This window comes from Centrocercus urophasianus, unplaced genomic scaffold (assembly GCF_019232065.1).
Source record: "Centrocercus urophasianus isolate 14NV4802_14NV808 unplaced genomic scaffold, USGS_Curo_1.0 seq_11, whole genome shotgun sequence".
In the NCBI taxonomy this organism is placed as follows: domain Eukaryota; kingdom Metazoa; phylum Chordata; class Aves; order Galliformes; family Phasianidae; genus Centrocercus; species Centrocercus urophasianus.
The window spans coordinates 5,658,358-5,680,043 of record NW_024884253.1 but is presented as its reverse complement, the minus strand read 5'-3'; the positions used below and the strand labels follow the sequence as shown (position 1 = coordinate 5,680,043).

General features: G+C 38.6%; 1 protein-coding gene across 2 annotated transcripts in view; it reads left to right on the top strand.

The window, feature by feature from the left end:
- KHDRBS3 (KH RNA binding domain containing, signal transduction associated 3) overlaps positions 1-21,686 on the top strand; it is a 77,527-nt gene that overhangs the window by 11,888 nt on the left and 43,953 nt on the right. For both annotated transcript variants that reach the window (XM_042839891.1, XM_042839892.1), the window contains exon 2: positions 11,430-11,548. In XM_042839891.1, the coding sequence (XP_042695825.1) occupies positions 11,430-11,548 (119 nt within the window). The remainder of the gene's footprint in view (positions 1-11,429; positions 11,549-21,686) is intronic.

The window sequence follows — 21,686 nt, the reverse complement described above, 5'->3', positions numbered from 1 at the left end:
CTTGATATCTTAAGCCAATATAACCATTTCAGTTTGTGTTTTATTTCACCTTGAATGTAGGTGCACTTGATACATGAATTATTCCACTAAATGTTAATGTGTTGCTTACCATAGAATCATAGAATGGCCTGGGTTGAAAAGAACCACAATGATCATCTAGTTTCAATCTCCTGCTGTGTGCAGGGTTGCCAACCACCAGACCAGGCTGCCCAGAGCCACATCCAGCCTGGCCTTGAATGCCTCCAGGGATGGGGCATCCCCAGCCTCCTTGGGCAACCTGGTCCTGTGTGTCACCACCATCTGAGTGGAAAAACTTTCTCCTAATATCAAATGTAAACCTCCCTGTCTCAGTTTAAAGCTGTTCCCTCTTGTTCTGTCACTATACACCCATGTACACAGCTGTTCCTCCTCCTGTTTGTATGCTCCCTTTAGGTACTGGAAGGCCACTGATCTCCCCAGAGCTTTCTCTTCTCCAAGCTGAACAAGCCCTGTTCCCTCAACCTTTATTCACAGGAGAGGTGCGCCAGTCCTCTGATCATCTTAGTGGCCCTCCTCTGGATCCATTCCAAGAGCTCTGCGTCTTCATGTGAAATTGTCCTGAAGTTGCCTGTGAAGTCAGCCTTGCTGCCTTGTGTTTATCTACTACATTTAACTGTATAATAAACTACAATTCTCTCAGCAAATACATACGTATATGTATTTATGCTTTCATATGGTAGCACAAGTTGTCCATGAGTAACTACTGGCAAAAGGAAAACCTCTGGAAGCCCTTTGAACTGTCTGGACAGCATAGTAAAAACAAAATGGGAGGTATTAAGTGATTTTTATGTTTAGAAGATTTGCATGATGTAAACAATCATCCCAGTCCAATTCCTTCCAAAAGCAGAGTGTGCGAACATGACAATTGGCAGTAGGTGTAAAGCTACTTCACATGTGGACTTCAAATGTAAATTCATATTTATTTTCATTCATAAAGGGATCAGACATACAAACTTAGGGCATTGTGTTTTGACATAATGAAGTTATTTATATTAAGAGACCTTACAAAAAGCTTTTCCTACTCTGCCATTTCTTTGCACAAACATAATCAGGTAACCCTTGGACAAGATTTTACTTGCCATCTTGGTGAGTCATCAAGGACCCATATTCTTTCTTCCTCATAATGTGTATTGCACTTCAATTGAATGAAGTTTTTTTTTTTTTTTTTTTTTACTGACTCCTTTGACACCATTCACAAATAGGGAAACCCTAAAATAAACCTCATCTGAAAAAATGGATACAATGTGCAGCTCCTAACATGCATAAATCACAAATCAAAATATTGGTAAGTTGAAATAGTTCTCATTTAGCCACAGAACATTTGTTTACTGAAGACTGAAGCAGACAGAAGGCACTATTAGAGGTCTCGCATTGACAGCTTCTTAGGGCACTGGCAAAGACCTCTGAAGTCTTCTGACAGTTTTAAACAAACTACATTTAATACCTGGAAGATACCTGTACAACCATTAGTCCAGCATTAGGCAAGATTTATGCAACAATGAACATGAAGTGTCATCTTCCCTTCTTTAAAAAACACTTTGAGAAATGCTAGAGCTTAGCCTTCTGTTATTTGAGATAGAGGTTGCTGGCAATGGTACAACCTCAAGCTGGTAATCCTTAACTCAGCGATATGTCAGATACCCTCCTGATAAATTCTAATTGCTAATGATGGGTTATAGAAGTCAGTAGTTTAACATCTTTGTTAATACTTTGGATGGTGGAACAAAGCAGAACTTCAGCAAGTTAGCAAAAAGAAATAATATGGTGACAATAAGAAACTGGGGAATGTGATTCAAGTACCAGAGCACTGATGCCATCAAGATGTACCCTGCCAGGCAGACAAGAACTTAAATTCAAAGGGAAATACAAGAACCATTCTCATGGAGAAAGAACTCCATGCACTGTGTCAAAATGGTAATCAATCATACAGGAAGTAGGTTTGCAGAACTACTGATTCAGAATGTATTGAATGAGCTGAATGTGTATTTGCAAAGTCTGTACCACATTAAATATAATGTTCTATACTGGGCTACTGATTACTGAAGTGACAGAGACCACATCAGTTCTGTTTGGTATTACACAATTAGTACATCAAAATTATCTGATACAGCTTCTTTTTCAGAGATATTTAAAACCCAACTGGACTTCATGCTGAGAAACCTGCAGTAGTTGCTGATACTGTGGGAATCAAAAGGATTGGGCCAGGCTCTTTTCAATGGTGTGCAGAGATAGAACAAGGAGTAACAGGCAGAAGTGAGAACACAGCAAGTTCTGTACAAACACAGGGAAGAACTTATTTACCCTGAGGGTTACAAAGCACTGGAACAAGCTACCCTGAGTTCATGGAGTCTCCTTCCCTGGAGGTTTGCAAGACCAGTCTGGATACCTACTGGAGAGACATTCTGTTGAGAACCTGCTTTGGCAGGGCAGTTGGACCTGACAATCCCTGGAGGTCCATTCCATCCCCTAAGATTAATTGGATGGTTACAATCCAATAGTTGTGAGCACTGTCCAAATGGAGATCAGCGAGAAGTGGCATTCTTGTGAGGTCTGTACTGGAAGTGGCATTCCTTAATGTATTTTTCAGAAGCTTAGCAGTGGGATTGAGTGCTCTCTCAGCAAGTTTGCCAGCAATACCAGTGTGGCATGGCTGATGGACTGTAGGGAAGAGATGCCACTGGAGGGAAGAGGGGCCTGGAAAGGCTTGAGAGTTGGGCTTGCAGGGACCTCATGAAGTTACAAATGATCTTGAGCATGATCCCCAGGGGTCAGTAGTGGAGGCCATCCTGTTTAATCTCTTTATTGACAGTTTGGATGAGTGAATTGAGGGGCACCTTCAGTAAGTCTGCATATGACACCAAGCTGGGGAGAAAAGTGCTGATCTGCATGAGGGCACATAGGCCCTACAAAGAATCACAGAATTGTAGGGGTTGGAAGGGACCTCCAGAGATCATCGAGTCCAACCCCCCTGCCAAAGCAGGTTCCCTACACCAGGTTGCACAGGTAGGCATCCAGGCAGGTCTTGAACATCTCCAGAGAAGGAGACTCCACCACCTCCCTGGGCAGCCTGTTCCAGTGCTCCGTCACCTCACTGTAAAGAAGTTCTTGTGCACATTTGTGTGGAACTTCCTATGCTGCAGTTTCCAGCCGTTTCCCCTTGTCCTGTCTCCACTCACCACTGAAAAGAGTCTGGCCTCGCCATTCTGCCCCCCACACCTTAGATATTTATAGACCTGGATCAGGTCCCCTCTCAGTCGTCTTTTCTCAAGGCTGAACAGACCCAGTTCACTCAGCCTTTCCTCATAGGAGAGAGGGAAGGGATGTGGACAAGCTGGAAAGATGGACTGAAGCCAACTGTATGAGCTTCAACAAAACCAAACAAGACCAGCACTTTGATTGTAACAAGATGTATAACTACAGACTTGGCGCAGAGTGGCTAAAAAGCCATGTGAACAAAAACTACCAGGGGTATTGGTTAAAGTTCAGCTGAACGCAAGCTTGCAGCCTGCTCAGGTAGCCAAGGCACAGGGCACACAGGCTTGTATCAGAAACAGTGTAGCCAGGAGGAGCAAGGGGGTTATAGTTTCCCTGTATTCGGATCTGGTGAGTATACAACTCCATTGCTGGTCACAGCCAAAGGATAACGATCAACAGCTCTATGTCTATGTAGAGGCCGGTCAGAAGCGGTGTCTCCCAAGGGTTGGTGTTGGGACTGGTACTCTTCAGCATCTTTATCAGTGACAGACAATGGAATTGAGTGCACCCTCAGCAAGTTAGCAGATGACACCAAGCTGAGCGGTCAATACATTGGAAGAAAAGGAAGCCATCCAGAAAGACCTGGGCAGGCTGGAGAAGTGGGCACATGAAAACTTAATGAGGTTCAGTAAGGCCAAGTGCATGGTCTCAAACTGAGACAGAGGAGGTTTAGGTTAGATATTAACACTACCCTTTCACTCAGAGGGTGGTGATGCACTGGAACAGGATGCCCAAGGTGGTTATGGATGCCCCATCCCTGGAGGCTTCAAGGGAAGACTGGATGTGGCTCTGGGAAGCCTGGTCTAGTGGCTGGCAATCCGGTCTGTGGCAAGGAGTTTGGAACTAGATGATCATTGTGGTTCTTTTCAACCCAGGCCATTCTATGATTCAGTGAATTTCTTCTCAGAAAGAGTGGTGAGTCATTGGAACAGGCTGCCTGAGGAGATGGTAGAGTCACCATCCCTAAACGTGTTCAGGAGAAGGGTAGATATTGCACTGAGTGATGTGGTCCAGAGCAGTCATAGGCATGGGTTAATGTTTGGACTAGACAATCTTAGAGGTCTTTTCCAACTGTAATGATTCTATGATACTGTGAAGGACAGGATCACAAAGTACTTGAGCTGTTAAGAAACTTCAGAAGTGTCCAATACCTTTCCCAATGTTAGTTTGAATATTTAGGAAGTAATGTGAGGCATATTTGAAGGAGGGCGAGGTGTGGAAATGATTTTTTTTTTTTTTTTTTTTTTTGTGATGGGATAGTACATTTAACTTCTGTAGGGTATTAGGTATCGTTTATAGAATCATACAATTGCTCAGATTGGAATAGACCTTAAAGATCATGTCCAACCATGACCTAACCATACTACCCTAACAACCTTCTGCTAAATCATATTCCTGAGCACCACATCCAAACAATTTCTAAACGCATCCAGGGATGATGACTCAACCATCTCCCTGAGGAGCTTATTCCGGTGCTTAACAGCCCTTTCTGTAAAGAAGTGTTTCCTGATATCAAACATAAACCTCCCCTGGCACAACTTGAGGCTATTTGCCCTCATCCCGTCTCCAGTGAGAAGTGACCAACCCCATTGTCACTGTAAGCACCTTTCAGATATTGGAAGAGAACAGTAAGGTTTCCCCTCAGCCTCCTTTTCCCCAGACAAAACAGCCCCAGTTCCTTCAGTCTCTCCTTGTAGGCCACATTCTCCAAGACCTTCACAATCCTTGTTGCCCTTCTTTGGACCTGCTCAGCACTTCCATGTCCTTTCTGTACTGAGGTGCCCAAAACTGAAAACATTACTCGAGGTGAGGCCTCACCGGTGCTGAGTAACAGGGCAGGATGACTTCCCTAGTCCTGCTCACCACAGCATTCTTGATACAAGCCAGGATGCCATTGGCCTTCTTGCCCACCTGGGTACACTGCTACTCATATTCAGCTGGCTGTCCATCAACACACCAAGGTCCCTTTCCATCAGGCAGCTTTCCAGCTGCTCTTCTCCAGCCGTGTAGGGTTGCCTGAGGTTATTGTGACCAAAATGCAGGACCTGACACTTGGCTCTGTTGAAACTCATACAGTTAGCCATTGATCCAGTCTATCCAGGTTCCTCTGTAATGCCTTTCTCCCTTCTGGCAGATGAACACTCCCTCCTAACTTGGTGTCATCTGCAAACTTACTGAGGGTGCAGTCAATCCCCTCATCAAGATCATTAATAAAGATGTTAAATAGAAGCAGCTGCAGTACCGAGCCCTGGGGACACGGCTTGTGAAATGTATGAAGGCTGCTCTGAAAGTAATACCTCCTGTTTTATCATGTTGGTCCACAACCTCAGAGACAAAAGTTGATGGTATGACAGTAAGGATTGAACCTTCCCACCAATATTTGGTTATGTGTTTTTACTGTATGACAGATGGCAGCAGAGGGACAGTCTGACAAAATGCTGTCTAGCACAGAAGTGCGTGTGAAGCAGTTGTGCCTTTGAATTCCTCCATGGGGAAAAAAAAATTGCACCCATTGCTATTCATTGATGCTTGCTAAACATCTATGGAGTCCAAGCAGTGGATGTTATCACAGTGAAAGGTGGACTGCTTGCGCAGATTTTCTTAGTGATGATTCTGCCATAGCAGCTGTGAAACAGTGAATCACTTCTACTGGTGCAGATTTTTGTGAGTGTGGTATGCAGGTGAAAATACTTAGCTAATGGTGGTGACTACATTTCAGCATTTCAGTGTAGAGTTTTGCAGCTGAGAATTGGCTGTTTAAATGGTGTTACAGTGCTCTTTGTTGTCATTTCCAAGGAATAGGAGGCATTACTTTTAAAGTGATCCACATAGGGTGTATATATCTACATATATTTGTTGCCTTTGGAATTTTTTATGAAATCATGGAACAAAGGAGATGATGTTTTTGTAGTTAGTGGATTCTTGAACTAGCTATGCATGAGCATTTTTCTCTGAAGAAAATTGTCAACGTTAGGTGAATCGTTTGGGAATTCTTAGCTTTTTTTTTTTTGAAGTGGTGTGTGAATCTGGGGCTGGAGCCTGTTTCTGTCTTATTTTCCTGAGCTGAGACTGAATGAATATCTGCTAATATCTTAGCTGCTACTTTTCCTGCAATAGTTTCAATGTTAGTAAGTCTGAATAAATTTTTGGTGTGAAGTAATAGGTGTTCAGTTAGCTTTAAATTGCTTAAATAAAAAGCCTACTCAAATTTGTCATATTGGTGACTGAAATGTATTTTCAGATTACTGCAGAAAGTGGTATTCAGTCTGGGTAAGAGAACTTAAAATGCTTGTGATCACAGTTTATTATCAAGATTGGTTTAAGTCCTTCAACATGGATGTTATTAATTTGAGTATGTTGAATGCTGCAGACATCATTCTAGCATGAACCACTTATTTTATTGTACATTTAAATCAGATTCATTGTCAATTGCTTTTACAAAGGCAATGGCATATAAAAAAGACAGTTGTTCTGAATTCAACTATGGTAACAATGCGCATTTGTTAAAATAAATTCCAGTTTCTTATGTGTAGCTCATGATTGAAATATTTCATTTTATACCAATTACAAATTATGAACTACTGATGAAGCTAAATTTATGTAAAAAATCACTTTTTTTCAAAGTACTAAAATGGTGACTAAAGAATATGGGTGGAATTTGTGAAATAATGAAGGTGGATGGTACAGTAGTAGAGCAGCTGCATTGAGCATTTACAATTTTACAATATTTTTCATTCAAGTCTCCTATAACCATTCAGAATGCATCTACACGTAATTGTAGCACAAATATTTGTCCATTATTTTCAAGTCTGTGAGGCTATTTTCATTTTCTTGATTACTCTAGTTCTCTAATTTGCCAGTATTTTCAGAATTGGTAAGCTTAAAATGTGAATCTCCTGAGATCCAAGTGTGATTTCTTACAGTGAAAATTTTCAAAAAAGAAAAATAGTACGGAATGCAGGAGAACTTCACATATGGTATAAATGTAGTCCTTCAATCCCAAAGGCTGCTTCAGAAGTAGTTAATGATGCTCTGTGCTGGAAGAATTGTAGAAAGTTTGAAACGGGGCAGATAATATTGTCCTCGTTCTTTCTCCATTAAACTATTCTGAAATTCTGCTGCCACTGAGAATACTCTTTCTTCTTTGGAAGCTTGCTTTTCTGAAAACTAATATGTATTCTGTAATGTAGATCTGTATAAAAATGCAACCTACTGAGCCACTGTGCAGTACTATTGTTTTTACTTTTTTTTTTTTGTTTGTTTGTTTAAATTTTTATTTATTTTTTTCCCCAAAAAGATTTTTTTCCCCAAATTATTTTTTTTCCCAAAAAGATAGCTTAAGGAATGACTGTACTGTCAGGTCACATATCCATCTAGATCAGTATTTTATCCGGCCAGTAGCAGAGGTTGTTTTCTGTCTGTCCTTCTGTCTGTCTGTCCTTCTGTCTGTCTGTCCTTCTGTCTGTCTGTCTTTTTCTTTCACAAGATGATGCTGTCTGAATAATTGAGGTTGGAAGGGACCTTTGGGTCCATCTGGTCCAATCTCTGCTCAAGCAGAGACACTCAGAGCAGGTTACCAAGGACCACACCCTGGCAGTTTTTAGAGATTTCAGAGGAGACTTTGCAGCCTCTCTGGGCAATATGTGCCAGTGCTGTCATCCACACAGATCTCTGAAGATCAAGGGGAAGTTCTGGTGTTCCAATTGTGCTCATTGCCTTATGTCCTCATGCTAGACACTGCTGAGGAGTGCCTGGCTCCATCCTCTTTGTTGTTTTTGTTGTTTTAACACTGTATTAAGTATAAATGCAATGCACACTTATTTTACTTTGAATTTGATATTTTGTCTTGCATTGATTTTTAAGTTGATTTACAAGAGACAAGAACGCACTATCACATCATTCTGCATTAAATGCAGGAACTTAGATTGGCTTAGCAGAGGGATCTGGAATACTAGCTTGTAGTTCTTTTGTTGGAAGATTACTTCTACCATGAGATAAACAGGAAGCAATCCTACTTTGTCATTATCTAATGTATCTAGCAGTGTTGTTTGGTGAATTAAGTGAGAAGTAATCATCGCTTAGATCTCTGCTATGATTAAATATAAAGAAAACAACAACAACAAAACATGCAGTTTTTTTCTTCATCCAGCTAAATTCCTCTACTACTGTATTAGTCATATCCTTGATCTGAGAACATGGGATTTTAATATCTAGTATAAGGAGAAGCTTTAATCACATGTTTATTTACTATTTGTGATCTCAGAGATGTCATTACTTCATATAGCTAAGCAGCGGTGAATGTAATCTAAGGATTAAGAAAAAGTAAATCTTCCTATCCATTTGACCTTGGAAATCTGATTGCATTTGCTATGTGATTGGGCATGATTTTTCCCTAATTATCTAGAGCTTCATGTATGTGGATGATAAATAACAAGTGACTTGTGCAAATCTGATTCGATGCTTAATTCTAATACTTAGTTTTATTTCATGTTCATCTTCGATTTGAGTGTAATGAAATCAGAGGAAAAACAAATCTGTGATAAAAATTTTTTGCTCTTAGATGATTTTGTTGGTAGATCAGTAAACATTCAAGAAGTCTTAGGCTGTTTTTGATTAATTTTTAAATAATATGAGTCAATTCTTGTTTTATAATGCTGCGTCAGTGCACTTAATGGCTGCTCAGAAGAAAAAGAATTCAGTTGAATTTAAGTAAAATAGGGGAAAATGCAGTCCATTTTCTATTGTTTGTCAATCTCATGAGTTTCAGTAGCTTCTTCAATGAAATGGAAGTTTTTTAAGTCGTGGGAATTAAAGTAGATACGGAAATGGCTGTTCTTAACATGGTCAGTAAAAGTACAAAGCTTATTAAAGGTGCAAAGGCAGCTCTTCAGTCAAATGAATGATTTTTTTTTTTCAAAACTTACTGGCTGCTTCGTGTTGAGTGATCATCAGTGCAAGAAGATGACGCTGTTCCTATGACCTTTTGAATCTCACTGTCTTAAGCAAATCAAAATAATGAATGAGTACTGCGTTGAGGTTGCCATCAAGAAGTTCTTCTAATACCAGACTCCAATGGTAACATGAGCTAAGATTTAGGAAATGCAAGTAATGTTGCACTGAGCTTCAAAGGAATTTATGCAGTTGGTCACCAGAGGAAGGTTACTGAGACATTTTTAGGACCTGACTTGTACCACTTAAACTTTTGTAAGTCTGAGAGACCTTCCTGAAACATTCAGTTGTGTCACACTTATTAGCATTTTCCATGAATATCCTTTAACAAGGATTAATTTGCAAATTCACAGTTCTAATTTGGAATTTTTTAGATCTATAAATGCAGCTTCTATGAAAATTTTTCTGGGGGCAGGGTAGGATTGCACATGTACCATACTGTAATGTTGCGTTCTCAGCAGGAGAAAACAAATTTTTAGCTGTATCTACCCATTGATAAAAGCACAATGAACATCTGAATTTGAATCTTAAAGGCACTTCTCTGTGAGCTTAAATTACTGTAGAAAGATAATTTGAATTTATCATTAATTACCGCTAATGAAAACGTCTGAAGATTCTGTATCTACCTAACTACTGGGAGTCTTATGTGCACTGATCTGTTTCAAAATGAAATTAATGCACTGTCTTGTAGTGTTTGGATCTTGAATGCAGTCCGATTATGTTATTCTGCTTTCCTAAACAACTTCTAGTCCTCCCATTAAACTTCAGTATGATTGTATTTGCTTCAGTCATAGGAATATAACTCTTTTTATTACAATTTTACTATGTGATAAATATTGGTATAAAATCTTGCTAAAGGTCTTCATCCTTCTGGTTGCATAGTTCTGAGTTTTGAGGATTCATACTTAGTGTATACAAACTGTAGTGCTAAAAATCAATGTCGTAGTTTGCTTTGCACTCTCAAAACATGAAACTTTGGATATCTGATCTTGTTATCCAAAAAAATGAGAGCCTTCTTGTTGTTACACGAGGAAGCAGAGGTGTTGGAAGAAGTTCATTTATATTTCAGAGTACTGCAGTAGTACTGCACTTCAGGTATGCACGGATTCAGAAATTCAGAATTCTTAACACATCATTCACCTGGCTTTCTGTGAGCTGGAACATCATGCTCTGCAAAATTTCAGCCTTGATTTCATCTGGGAGTGAATTTCAATTTAACTTTACATCTATCTTATTGCTCGTAATTCTCCAGTCCATAAAGGGGCATCTGCAATACCCATGTAAATTCCACTGTTGCTAGGATTCAGTGGTTGAAATATTTATCTGTTGTCACCATTTTGCAGGGCAGTGCACTGAAATTCAGAGTTTTTCATTAGTGTGCTGCAGTATAAAGGGCACTGGAAGAAGGTTGCTTTACAGAATATTGATCCTCCCAAATATTTACACTGTTAGAATTCGTATGATTAAATTTTCTAGGGTTTTGCCAAGTAGATTTGAAAGTACAGTTAGGGAGGCCTGTTCTTTCAGAAACATTCAGGGTAGGTGAAGGAACTAGAGAACAAACTAAGGAGGAGCAGCTGTGAGGGAAACGGAGTTGTTCAGTCTGCAGAAGAGGAGGCCTGAGTTTCTTCTCATCTCATTACTTCTAAATCTCGTTCCTAATTGTCATCTTGGGTTGTGTCTAGAGATCTCAGATGAGTGTTATTCCAATGTGCTTTAGTTGCAATTCTGAAAGTTTGAGAACTTGAATCCATACTTTTGCAGTAGACAACCACCATTACAACTGCACTGTTTATACAGCTTTATATACGAATGTATATGTAATAACATATAATACTTAAACTATGTGATAAATTTTTGAAATAAAAAAGTGTCTAAGACAAAATAGTTTTTTCCTTGCTTGAGCCGTATGATACATAAGCGTATCCTAACTTTTAAGTAAAAAAATATATATTTAAAATACTTGTACTGATAATTTAAGATAATGATCTGAATGTAAGTATTAAAAATGCTGTAAATGAAAACATGGTTTACTCCATTTTTTTTACACAACAGGAATTATAGTGTCATGCTTTACAGTATTATTTCTGAAGTTATTATTTTTAATTTATATTGCCTTTGAAGATTCTTAGCTTTCAAATAGCAGTATTAAGCTAAGAAAATAACAAACGTTTTTCTTTTAACAGAAATTGAAAAATACCAGAAAGGAGAAGGAAAGGAGGAAGAAAAATATATTGATGTGGTCATCAATAAAAATATGAAGTTGGGGCAAAAAGTTTTGATTCCAGTAAAGCAATTTCCTAAGGTAAGTGTAGTTTTCATACTACGTAACTAAATGGTCGTAAAAAGGTAGTAATGGTATATCTTAAGGAGATGACTTTTACGTTTATGATAGTATTACCCATCTGTAGTAATGCTGTTCTCTAGTCTGTTGTATGGGAATTCTAAGGTAGAAATGTTTCTTGAAATAAATGCGCAGAAAAATGTTGCTCAGCACACAAAAAACATGTTGAAAAAAATTATAGATCATGTAATCAGAATAGTAGAATCTTTTTTGGATAGAAGAAATAATTACATTTAAATTAATGCTGATTTAGTGGTTACCAATCCTGTCCATACCAGGATGATTGGAACTAGATGATCTTTAGATCCTTTCCAACCCAAGCCATTCTATCATATGATTCTGCAATTTCTTACTTCCTTGAGATAGCCTTCATTGGAAATTTCAAGGCTGCTTCTGTTTCTGCTTATATTTTCATTCCTTTTCTCCATTTTACCTGGAAGACTTTCTAAATAGTTTTCTTTGGACTATCAGTGTTTTGTCTTAGACTATGCCAAGTAATTTGCACGAGTTTAAACTTTGAACAAACTTCAGTGAAATACTGTTTCAGTGAATTTGTATGCTTGCATACCTTTTATGCTTGGGCACCTTTTTGGAATTCTGACATGGAATTCCATGTTTATCTAATGATCAGGAAGAACTATCCTATAAATACCACATTAGGAATTGCAAAAAAATGGAAGGTAACAAATAGGGGAATCTACACGGATGGTATTTCTAATCAAGATGTTTTTCTTTATTTAAATGGTGAGATGTGTAGGCAGTCAAGATTGAAAGGAGAGAAAGCAAAGTGACAGGAAGAGGAGAAAAAGTGCCTTTTGAAAGATTTTCTTTCTTTAGTATAAAGATCCATAAAGATCTAAATACCGAAATTCTTCTTTACAATAGCTATTGGGAAAGCCCATGCTGTCTTTTGAAATGACAGGGATGCTCTGCTGTATGCTGGTAGTAGTTGTGGTCCATGGACTTCTTTTTGACTGTCTGAGCTGGGAGTCAAGCCCTGTCCACGCTGTGGAAAGGAACCTGCATTTATACCCAAAAGATAGGGCTTTATAATCCTGTATGTTTAGAGGAGCAGGATCCAAGGGACAATAACAGCTGCTGCGCAGAACAAACTTCCCATGTGAGTTCATATGTCTCCGCTTTTTCTGTAGAATATTCTGGAGAATACTGGTAACTCCTCTCAAACAAATCTCTTCTACCAAAGGGAATAAATCTATGAGTATTTTCTGGTTGAAGAGTGTTTTTGCTCCCTAATGGAAAGGAAGATGCTCAATATTTCTTTCAGAAAGTTCAGTTTTGTTAAATGTAAGTGGATAATTGTGTAAAAGCTTGCTCGTTACAGATTAAATATTGTTGAAAGGAATTAAATCTTTGATTGTGTGGGAGTAGCCTGGGAGGTGGGTTCAGGTGGGTTCAGGCTTGTCGTAAGCACTCTTGGTCTTCTCTGAAAGAGACCCAAAATACGAGCAGTCACTGTAATTGTGTGCCACCATGTTTACTAGAATTGGGCTTGCTGCTTTATTTCAGAACTGTAATAAATTTAAATACTTTTGTACAAGGTAGCATAGCTTCAACATGACAAACTGAGAGCCTTATTCTGATGTACTGTAGTCTGCAGAGCTTAGAATGCCTTGAACATGAGGGGAGAAAGAGCAAACATTGCAACGCAGAAGGTCTAAATACTAATTCTATTCCTGTTAGATATGTTCAGAGTAGGGTTGAATTAGTAATGCTTTATCAGGTCTGTCAGGGGAGATATGAAGGGATTCCAGACACTTTAACGAGCTGTTCTTTGAACACATTTATTATATATTCAGATGGTGCAGAATTTAAGCAGAAGACATAATGTGGTTCTTAAAAAGCCTGAAATGATGCTTTATGCCTCTAGGCCATGCTTTTCTGTGCTTGTATGTGGTTTGCCAGACCATTTTGCCTGCAAGAGGTGTTAGAGTTAATGCAAATATGTCATTTGAAGAGGGTGCCAAATTGATAGTACCTCACAAAAATGGTTGAAGGTTGATTCTGATTTTTGTGAGTAATTTTATCCTTTTTGCTGATCAGTATTAGTTACAAATGCTTCAGAAACATGGAATGTAAGGCAGATAAATATGGATGACAGATGTGTAAAAAGCTCTTCTGTATGTAAATATTAAATCTAGAGCTGTTCTCATCACAATTTTTCTTCTCTCTCTCAGCCAACAGTGCATGCTAAAGCTGTCAGTTAGCATACAAATCCTGGACAACGATACTTCTAGTATTTCGGATGTAGTCTCTTTGTTAATGAAGTGAGAATCTGGTGTTTAGAGCTGACAAAGGCACTATGATAATTGATAAATCCATCAAGCATCAGGAATACCAGTTTGACTCTGACAAACTAAGGTATCCAAACAGTGACAAAAAAGAAGCTTATTTCTGAAATGGTGCAGCTTTTTTTAACTTACATGATAACAGAAAAGTTGATTATTGGAGTTATTAAACCCTTAAGATGGTATAGTGTCTAAAAACGTTACAAACTACAAATGATTTTGCTAAAAATGAACAACCATTCTGCTAATGTTTGCCAGTGACTCTCTGGTAAGTTGTGATGTCTCTTCTATTTAGATAAATAGATGGGATCAATGAAATACCAGTTAGTTTTTGAGATCTCTGCACCAAATCAGCCCACCCTTGTGCTACTCACCATTCAGACACCTTACTAAAGCTGACGCAGAGTTAACTTTTAAGTATCTCATTGTGCTTTCCCTCTTTAAAATCTCTCCAACTCTGACTCCTTGAATAAATCATAATAGCCTCAACGTAGGTCAGACAGTTCTAGCTCTGATCTGATCAACGCATCATTGTAATGACTGCTCACATTACCTGTCCTGTCAGATGTATTCTTGCAGGATCATGGCTGGGTCCTGTGCATACTCAGCCTCATTACCTCTGTCAAACCTTAAGGTGACAGGTTTACTGCAGAAGAAAGCTATTCAACTGATGTTCAGAGCTGCTGATTATATCTCTGAAGGAAATCTGTTATATCTCAGGTTGAAAAGTAGTTTTCCTTTGTTTGGTTATTGTTGATCTCCTGAAAAAAAATCTCCTTGTTTTTTTGATCTTCTGCTTAGTAGTTCAACAGTTGAGTATTGATGTGGATGTGTTAAGTTTGCCTAACTGTAATCTCTCATATGAAAGAGAGTTCACAGAATCACAGAGTTGTAGGGGTTGGAAGGGACCTCTGGAGATCATTGAGTCCAACCTCTCCCTAAAGCAGATTCCCTACAGCAGGGTGCACAGGAAGGTGCTCAGATGGATCTTGAATATCTCTAGAGAACAAGCCCAAGGACCCCTCCCCCCTCCACTGAGCAGCCTGTTCCTAATTGTTTTTTTTTTTCCTGTCTTCCTTAATTGCCACTACTACAATAGCATTTAGTCTCACTCTAGAAATACCTGTACACTTGACAAAGAGAATGTTTCAGTTATTGCTAAATTATTTTCCTGTACAGGAGATGCCTGTGATCAAGTAGACAATATATGGTAACAACGTCATATACTATTCATTTTACTCCTCTTCCTGCAGTTGAATTCAAGAAGAACTGAGGGGCAAAATTCATGTCATGTATGGTTTTACTGGGCCATTTTGGTGGTAGGTGCACAGTTGGACTAGATGATGTTGGTGGTCTTTTCCAGCCTTGATGACTCTGTAGTTCAATGACTTCTGTCTGAATCTTCACAGAAAGTGACAGAATAACCAGAACAGCCTGAATTTTGTCATTTCTATGAAATAATTTATGATACTTGAAGGAATTACATTCCAGTTTCATCTCAAGGTTGGTTGTGCATTTGAATTATCTTTATTTGAGTTCCTTGGAAACACTTGTGCTGTTAAAAAATGCAGCGATTATATTTTAGTATGATGACAGCATTGTTTGGTGAGACAGAACTGTGTGGGAACTCCACTGTAGGCTGCAGGTCCCAGCAAGTCTTTTCAAATTCTGATTGTACAGAATCTTGTTGGGAGTAATTCAGGTTGGCCTAGCTTGACTGATTCCTCTGAAAGTTTTGTATTGCTGAAATGCAGGAATTACTCTAAAATATTCAGGTGACACTTTCGTGTGTTCTCATAATGCTGTCTACAGGCCTATTCTGAGACATACATGATGCACAAGGGTAAGTGGGAAACTTAGGATTTTATGTTGCCTCAGTGGAAAATTTTTTGAGGTAGGATTCCATTCCAGATTGTTACCTATATTATGGAGTCCACATGAATGCTGGATGCCTAACTTGCTATTAGCTTAATGAGGTTTTGCCCGTTAGGAATTGGAGTTTAGGGTGATTTAATATACTTTGCTATTTCATCAGCTGAATATCTTTATAGATTCCAGGTCAAGCGTGAAAGTGCAACCCTATAACTTCTGCTGGATATCATGCTTGAAAAATGAATCTTTAAACTTGCATAGACATAGTGATAGCAATGAAGTGTGCTGGCAATGAAAGATCAGGATGTGGCAGTGTGAGAGTGAAGGGGTTCTAAATCTTTCCTACTGCTTCTATGAAATGCCTGAACTTCTGAAAATTTTCATAGCTTACGTATGTACAGATGCGGCAGGAGGGTATTATACTTCCCACCACATCAATCTGATAAATATGCATTGTGAAATAGTCTGTAATCTCAGACATCTGATTTTGTTCTGCCAGCTTGGTAAACTGAAGTGTTCAGACTTCAGAGAAATAGCTTTAATGGATGATAAATAGAACGATGATGATTTTTCATGGAATCAATCAAAACTGCAGGAATAATCACTTCCACCTTTTGACAAGCTACCATTTTGAAAACTGCTTACAGAACTATATTTTAATACTGAGTAGATTTTGAAAGTTCATGAGAAATGATTTGCACTATTTCCCTGAAGTGGTACTCTATATTCTCAAAAGTTACTTTCTTGAAGTGTTTTAACTCAACATTTAAAATTAGAATACATATTTAAAACTGACTGTCACGTATAAGGTATTTGAAGTATCTACATAGTTTTGGGGAGGTTCATATCTTACATAGGTTGCTCCAAAATTAATGCCTCCTTTTTTTTTTTTTTTTCCTATGGAAACTACAACAGATACAAAGAGCACAATAAATAGGACTATTTGATAGAGCAAATTCTCAGCTGCACCACCGGATGCGATCCACTGTTTCATCACTGTTGTGATGGAATCACTGCTAGGAAAACGTTGCTCATGCAGTCTGTCTTTCATTGGCCTGGACAGATGGAAGTCAGATAACACCAAATCCAGACTATGGTGGGTGTGGTAGGGCAGCCCAGCCAAGTCTGACAGTGTCTTCATGGTCTTCAACTGATATGGGGCCTGGCATTATTGTGTTGCAAGGGCAAAGTTGTTGTCTTTGTCCTTACTGGAAGTTGGAACCTTTGTCATGATGTGGTCAGAACTAATGGTTTGTCTGGGCTCCAGGAAATCCAGAAGGATCACAACTTTTTCTTTGATGGGGAATTCATGTGTCCACTTCATGGACTGTCATTTTGAGTCTGGCTCATAGTAGTGAAGTGACATCTCGTCACTGGTAGTGATGCAGTCACGAAACTGTCACTTTCAGCTTCTTATTGGTTCAGTAGATTGTGACATACTTAATGCGATCTCCTTTCTTTTCCTGTGTGCACCCACTTGGTCCAAACTTCGATTTCCAGCATTGCCACCATTGTTTCCAATGTACCGATGCCAATACTCATATCCATACCCGGTTTCCTGGTTGTAATCTGCTGATTTGCACTTAAAGGGAGATGCTGTTCATTTCATGCTGTGTATGGCCATCCAATAGATGGCTAATCTTTCACATTGCTGTTATCACTGCTGAAATGCATGTACCAGCCACCACCTCACTGTGCCCAAATCCACTGTTAGGTCTCCATAAATGTTTGGCGAGTGTTGATGAGTGTCAGTGGGTGCCATTTTTTTCACATGGAGGAATTCAGTTCTGCACTTTTGCTTCCTGCTTGCTACTCACTTATGTGTCAAGTGCCATTTAATCAGACTGTTCCTCTGACATCTGTTGTACAGCAACGAAATGTAATATTATGTCACGGAGTTGACTAGATCAATCTATGTCCGTGACAGAGGCAGCAGGCCTCTGCCCTCCCCCCCCCCACCCCAGTCCCACAAAAATGGGAAGGAAGGAAGGGAGGAAAAGAACAGCAGCAACAATCTATGGAGGAAAACTGATTTTACTATAATATCGGAATACAAGATAACACAATATATACAATTTAATTGAAATAGAGATTAATAAATCAGACAAGGTGAGAGAGAAAGTTCCCGGGACTGATTCAAACCTGAAAAGCTTGGAATGGCTAGGAAAGCACCTCCAGCACCCACTGCAAGGCAGCAAGAGAGCGCCCCCCCCCACCCGGAAGGGCCAGATCCCGTGACTGCTGTAATGTACAGGGATAGGTAGCTGGGATTGGGGCAGTGACACTTTAATGCCCCGTACACTACATGATGTTTTGATGTGGAATACTGAAACCCCAAAACAAAATAAAACAGAACCATGACATATTAAAATATATCAACCTCTACTGCTATTTCACAAACCTCCACGTTTGAAATTCTGGTCCATTGTAAAGGAGTAGGAGACATTACTTTCGGAGCAGCCCTTTTAATTATGTGACTATTTAGAATACACATTCTTACTTAAAAAAAAAAAAAAAAAAAAAAAAAAAAAAAGAACAAAACTCTCTCAGTAGGAATGAGAAATAGAAAGAATAAAAGTATATAACCTGAAGTCATATGAAAGAATCACAGAATTGTAGGGGTTGGAAGGGACCTCCAGAAATCATCGAGTCCAACCCCCCTGCCAAAGCAGGTTCCCTACAGCAGGTCGCACAGGTAGGCATCCAGGCAGGTCTTGAACATCTCCAGAGAAGGAGACTCCACCACCTCCCTGGGCAGCCTGTTCCAGTGCTCCGTCACCCTCACTGTAAAGAAGTTCTTGTGCACATTTGTGCGGAACTTCCTGTGCTGCAGCTTATGTCCATTTCCCCTTGTCCTGTCTCCACTCACCACTGAAAAGAGTCCGGCCTCGCCATTCTGCCCCCCACACCTTAGATATTTATAGACCTGGATCAGGTCCCCTCTCAGTCTTCTTTTCTCAAGGCTGAACAGACTCAGTTCACTCAGCCTTTCTTCACAGGAGGGATGCTCCAGGCCCCTCAAGCCTTAGATTTAGTACTAGAGAACTGTTGAATAACTTCAATCAACCAAGTTTCAAGTTGGATAGATGTTTAAAGATCTATTACTGCTCTGAGAGCTGTGTGGAGGAGAGAGCAGTTTGGTACAACATAAATGATGGAAGCACTTACCTTCCTATAGAAACCATATTCTCTTGGAATGAATAAGGAAAATCTTGAACTCTTCCTGATCTCAGGCCATTGGAAGGGAAGGTGCACTGAATCATAACTTAAATACTTCTAGTGAATCTATCACGTATGAACCATTGCAGAAAACTAATATGCCAAGAAAACTTTCTACAGCTTTGGCACTGGATTGTCAGAGTTTTACAGCAAAGCATTTGGTCTGATATTTGTACTTTCACTAAGTATTTTAAGCTGGATGAACCAGTCTCAGCAGACTTGTCTTGATGGGGATAAACGAGGATTACTTTTTCTATTATATCCTACTTCCTGTAATATATACACTTAAACATGCTGCAGCATTGGCATTAATTCCGTTTTTCCTGAAATTCATAGAGAAGATTAAATGTTCACAAAGAAAGTACAGTACCTCATTTGTATTTGAAATTTTTGTAAAGTTTTTTTTTTTTTTTTTTTTTTTCTTCAACTGTTTTCAGGAAATAGCTTCAAGCATAGCCTTAATAAGGAAATACGTATCTAGGTAATTGTTAAAGGCATTTTGATCTGAGGATTCTGGAGGGAGGAAGAGCTAAGCGATGATGTCCATAATCTCCAATGTACTTCATGTGCAAAAATACTTAAATACTTAAAATCACTTCAGAATATCTAGAAAGAATGCAATCTTTAAGCAAAACAAAACAACAAAAAAAAAAAAAACAAAAACAAACAAACAAACAAAAAAACACAGCAAAAATCTTACTACTACTTATCAGTGTAAAATCTTCTAACTATGTTAAAAAAAAAAAAACAAAACAAAACAATCTCCTATACATATATATATATATATATATATATATATATATGTAAGAGATTCTTTAACAGCCTTGAAAGATAATCTGTGCAAGGGAAACTAATGCTTTCAGTATAATTAACCTACATTTTTGTGCTAGTGGACATCATGGCCAACATGCAGAATGTCATACTTTAGGAATGAGTGGAGATTATGTTGAACTTAGTAGTACTGATGTGAGACTTAAGGGGTAACGTTTATCCGCTCAGTACTGGAGTATGATTTTTGGCATCAACTTAGCAGTATCTAATGTCTTTTCCAATTTGGTCTACTCAAACTGTTACTCTCGGTCTTGATCCTTTTTGCTAAAATGCCTCAACTTTTTTGTTATTATCCGGTTTCTTAAGGCTGTGTATCTGGCATAGTCTTCTGAATCTTTCTGACAGCAGTTAAGAGATGACTTCAGGTTTATTTACTGTAATCCATACTAAGATCCTAATTCTTACCTAAGATCCTGGAAGCTGTTTTAATGTATAGATATCTCGTTTTAACACAGATTTATGCACACCACAGAACGACATTCATGGCTGACACTTGTTAGTAGTGGAAAGTAATGAGACTGTTTTAGCACAGTGTTAAGCTGAAACTAGCAAATTTGAGTACAGTTTAGACTAATAATGTGCAATTCAGTTATGATCATGCTATACTGAGAAGACAATGGAGAGAAGAATCTGACAGCTTGAATTTTGCAGGGATAACAAAGTGACTGGTTTGATCTTGCTTGTCTATACCTGCACAAATATCTTGTTTTTAATATTCATTTCATTGCCTAATTCAGTGAGTTTATAGACTCGAGTTCAGTACTCAAGTCTAGAATTAGATCAGAATTATTATTTTTTTTTTTTTGGTCTTGGTCAGAAGGACGAAAGAACTTCAGGAGTGTGTGGCATGGGAAGCAGCTGTGAACCTGTGTATGTGAGAAACTTCTGTAAGAGCTAGCTTGGATCTACCAGGCTTACTACCTTATGTTCCACCAGCAGCTGGGCTGGATTTGCTTTTTTTTTGTAATGAAAATATGTCTTACCATGTTGTGTTTTTTACCTTAGGTTCAAGTCCCAGTTATTGATTACTGGGGATCATAATATACTCTTTATACTGAAGGTGCTGGTGAAGGTGGTGGTGATCTCTTTGAGCATTTCAGTATCTCAGTGAGATATTTTATGCAAAGCTTTTTAACAGATACTTCCTATTTAATGTTCATCAGTTCAAGAAATCCAGTAAATGTTCAAAGTAACTCTTCTCTACTGAAAGATTTCATTTGATTTCAAATGGGCTGTATTTATGGAAAGTTAGTTATTTTCTTTCTGAAAATGACATCTGAAAGTAGAACTCATATTGTTGGAAGCGCGCATTTGTTTTTGTATGTTAGGATTTTTAGTCTTCAATGGTCAACTAGTTTGTTTCAATTAAATGTTCAGCATTATGCTCTGAATAGTTGAATACATAATTATCTGTCTAAATTATGATAATTTTTTAGTAAAATTCAATTTGAAAACATAGTGAAATAGATTAAAAGCTCTATATCAGAGCAGCTTATCTATATGCAGCTACTCAACATTCAGAAATATTTTTAGCATAGTCTACTGTAAATGGAAAATCTCTTTTAAAAATGTGTGTAGTACTTGTTTTCCTAATTTACGAGGCTATTTTACTGAAAACATGAGTAACCTGAAATGCTTGAAAAGTTGATGTAGTGTTCCATTACACGAAGGTTTCCATTTATGTTTAACTATAAAGTCCCTGTTCATTAGTAGTGATCATTTATTTAAAAAAATGACAAGGCATTACTGACTTGAAAGTTCAATGTTTGGGTTCCCTTCCCTTCCCTTCCCTTCCCTTCCCTTCCCTTCCCTTCCCTTCCCTTCCCTTCCCTTCCCTTCCCTTCCCTTCCCTTCCCTTCCCTTCCCTTCCC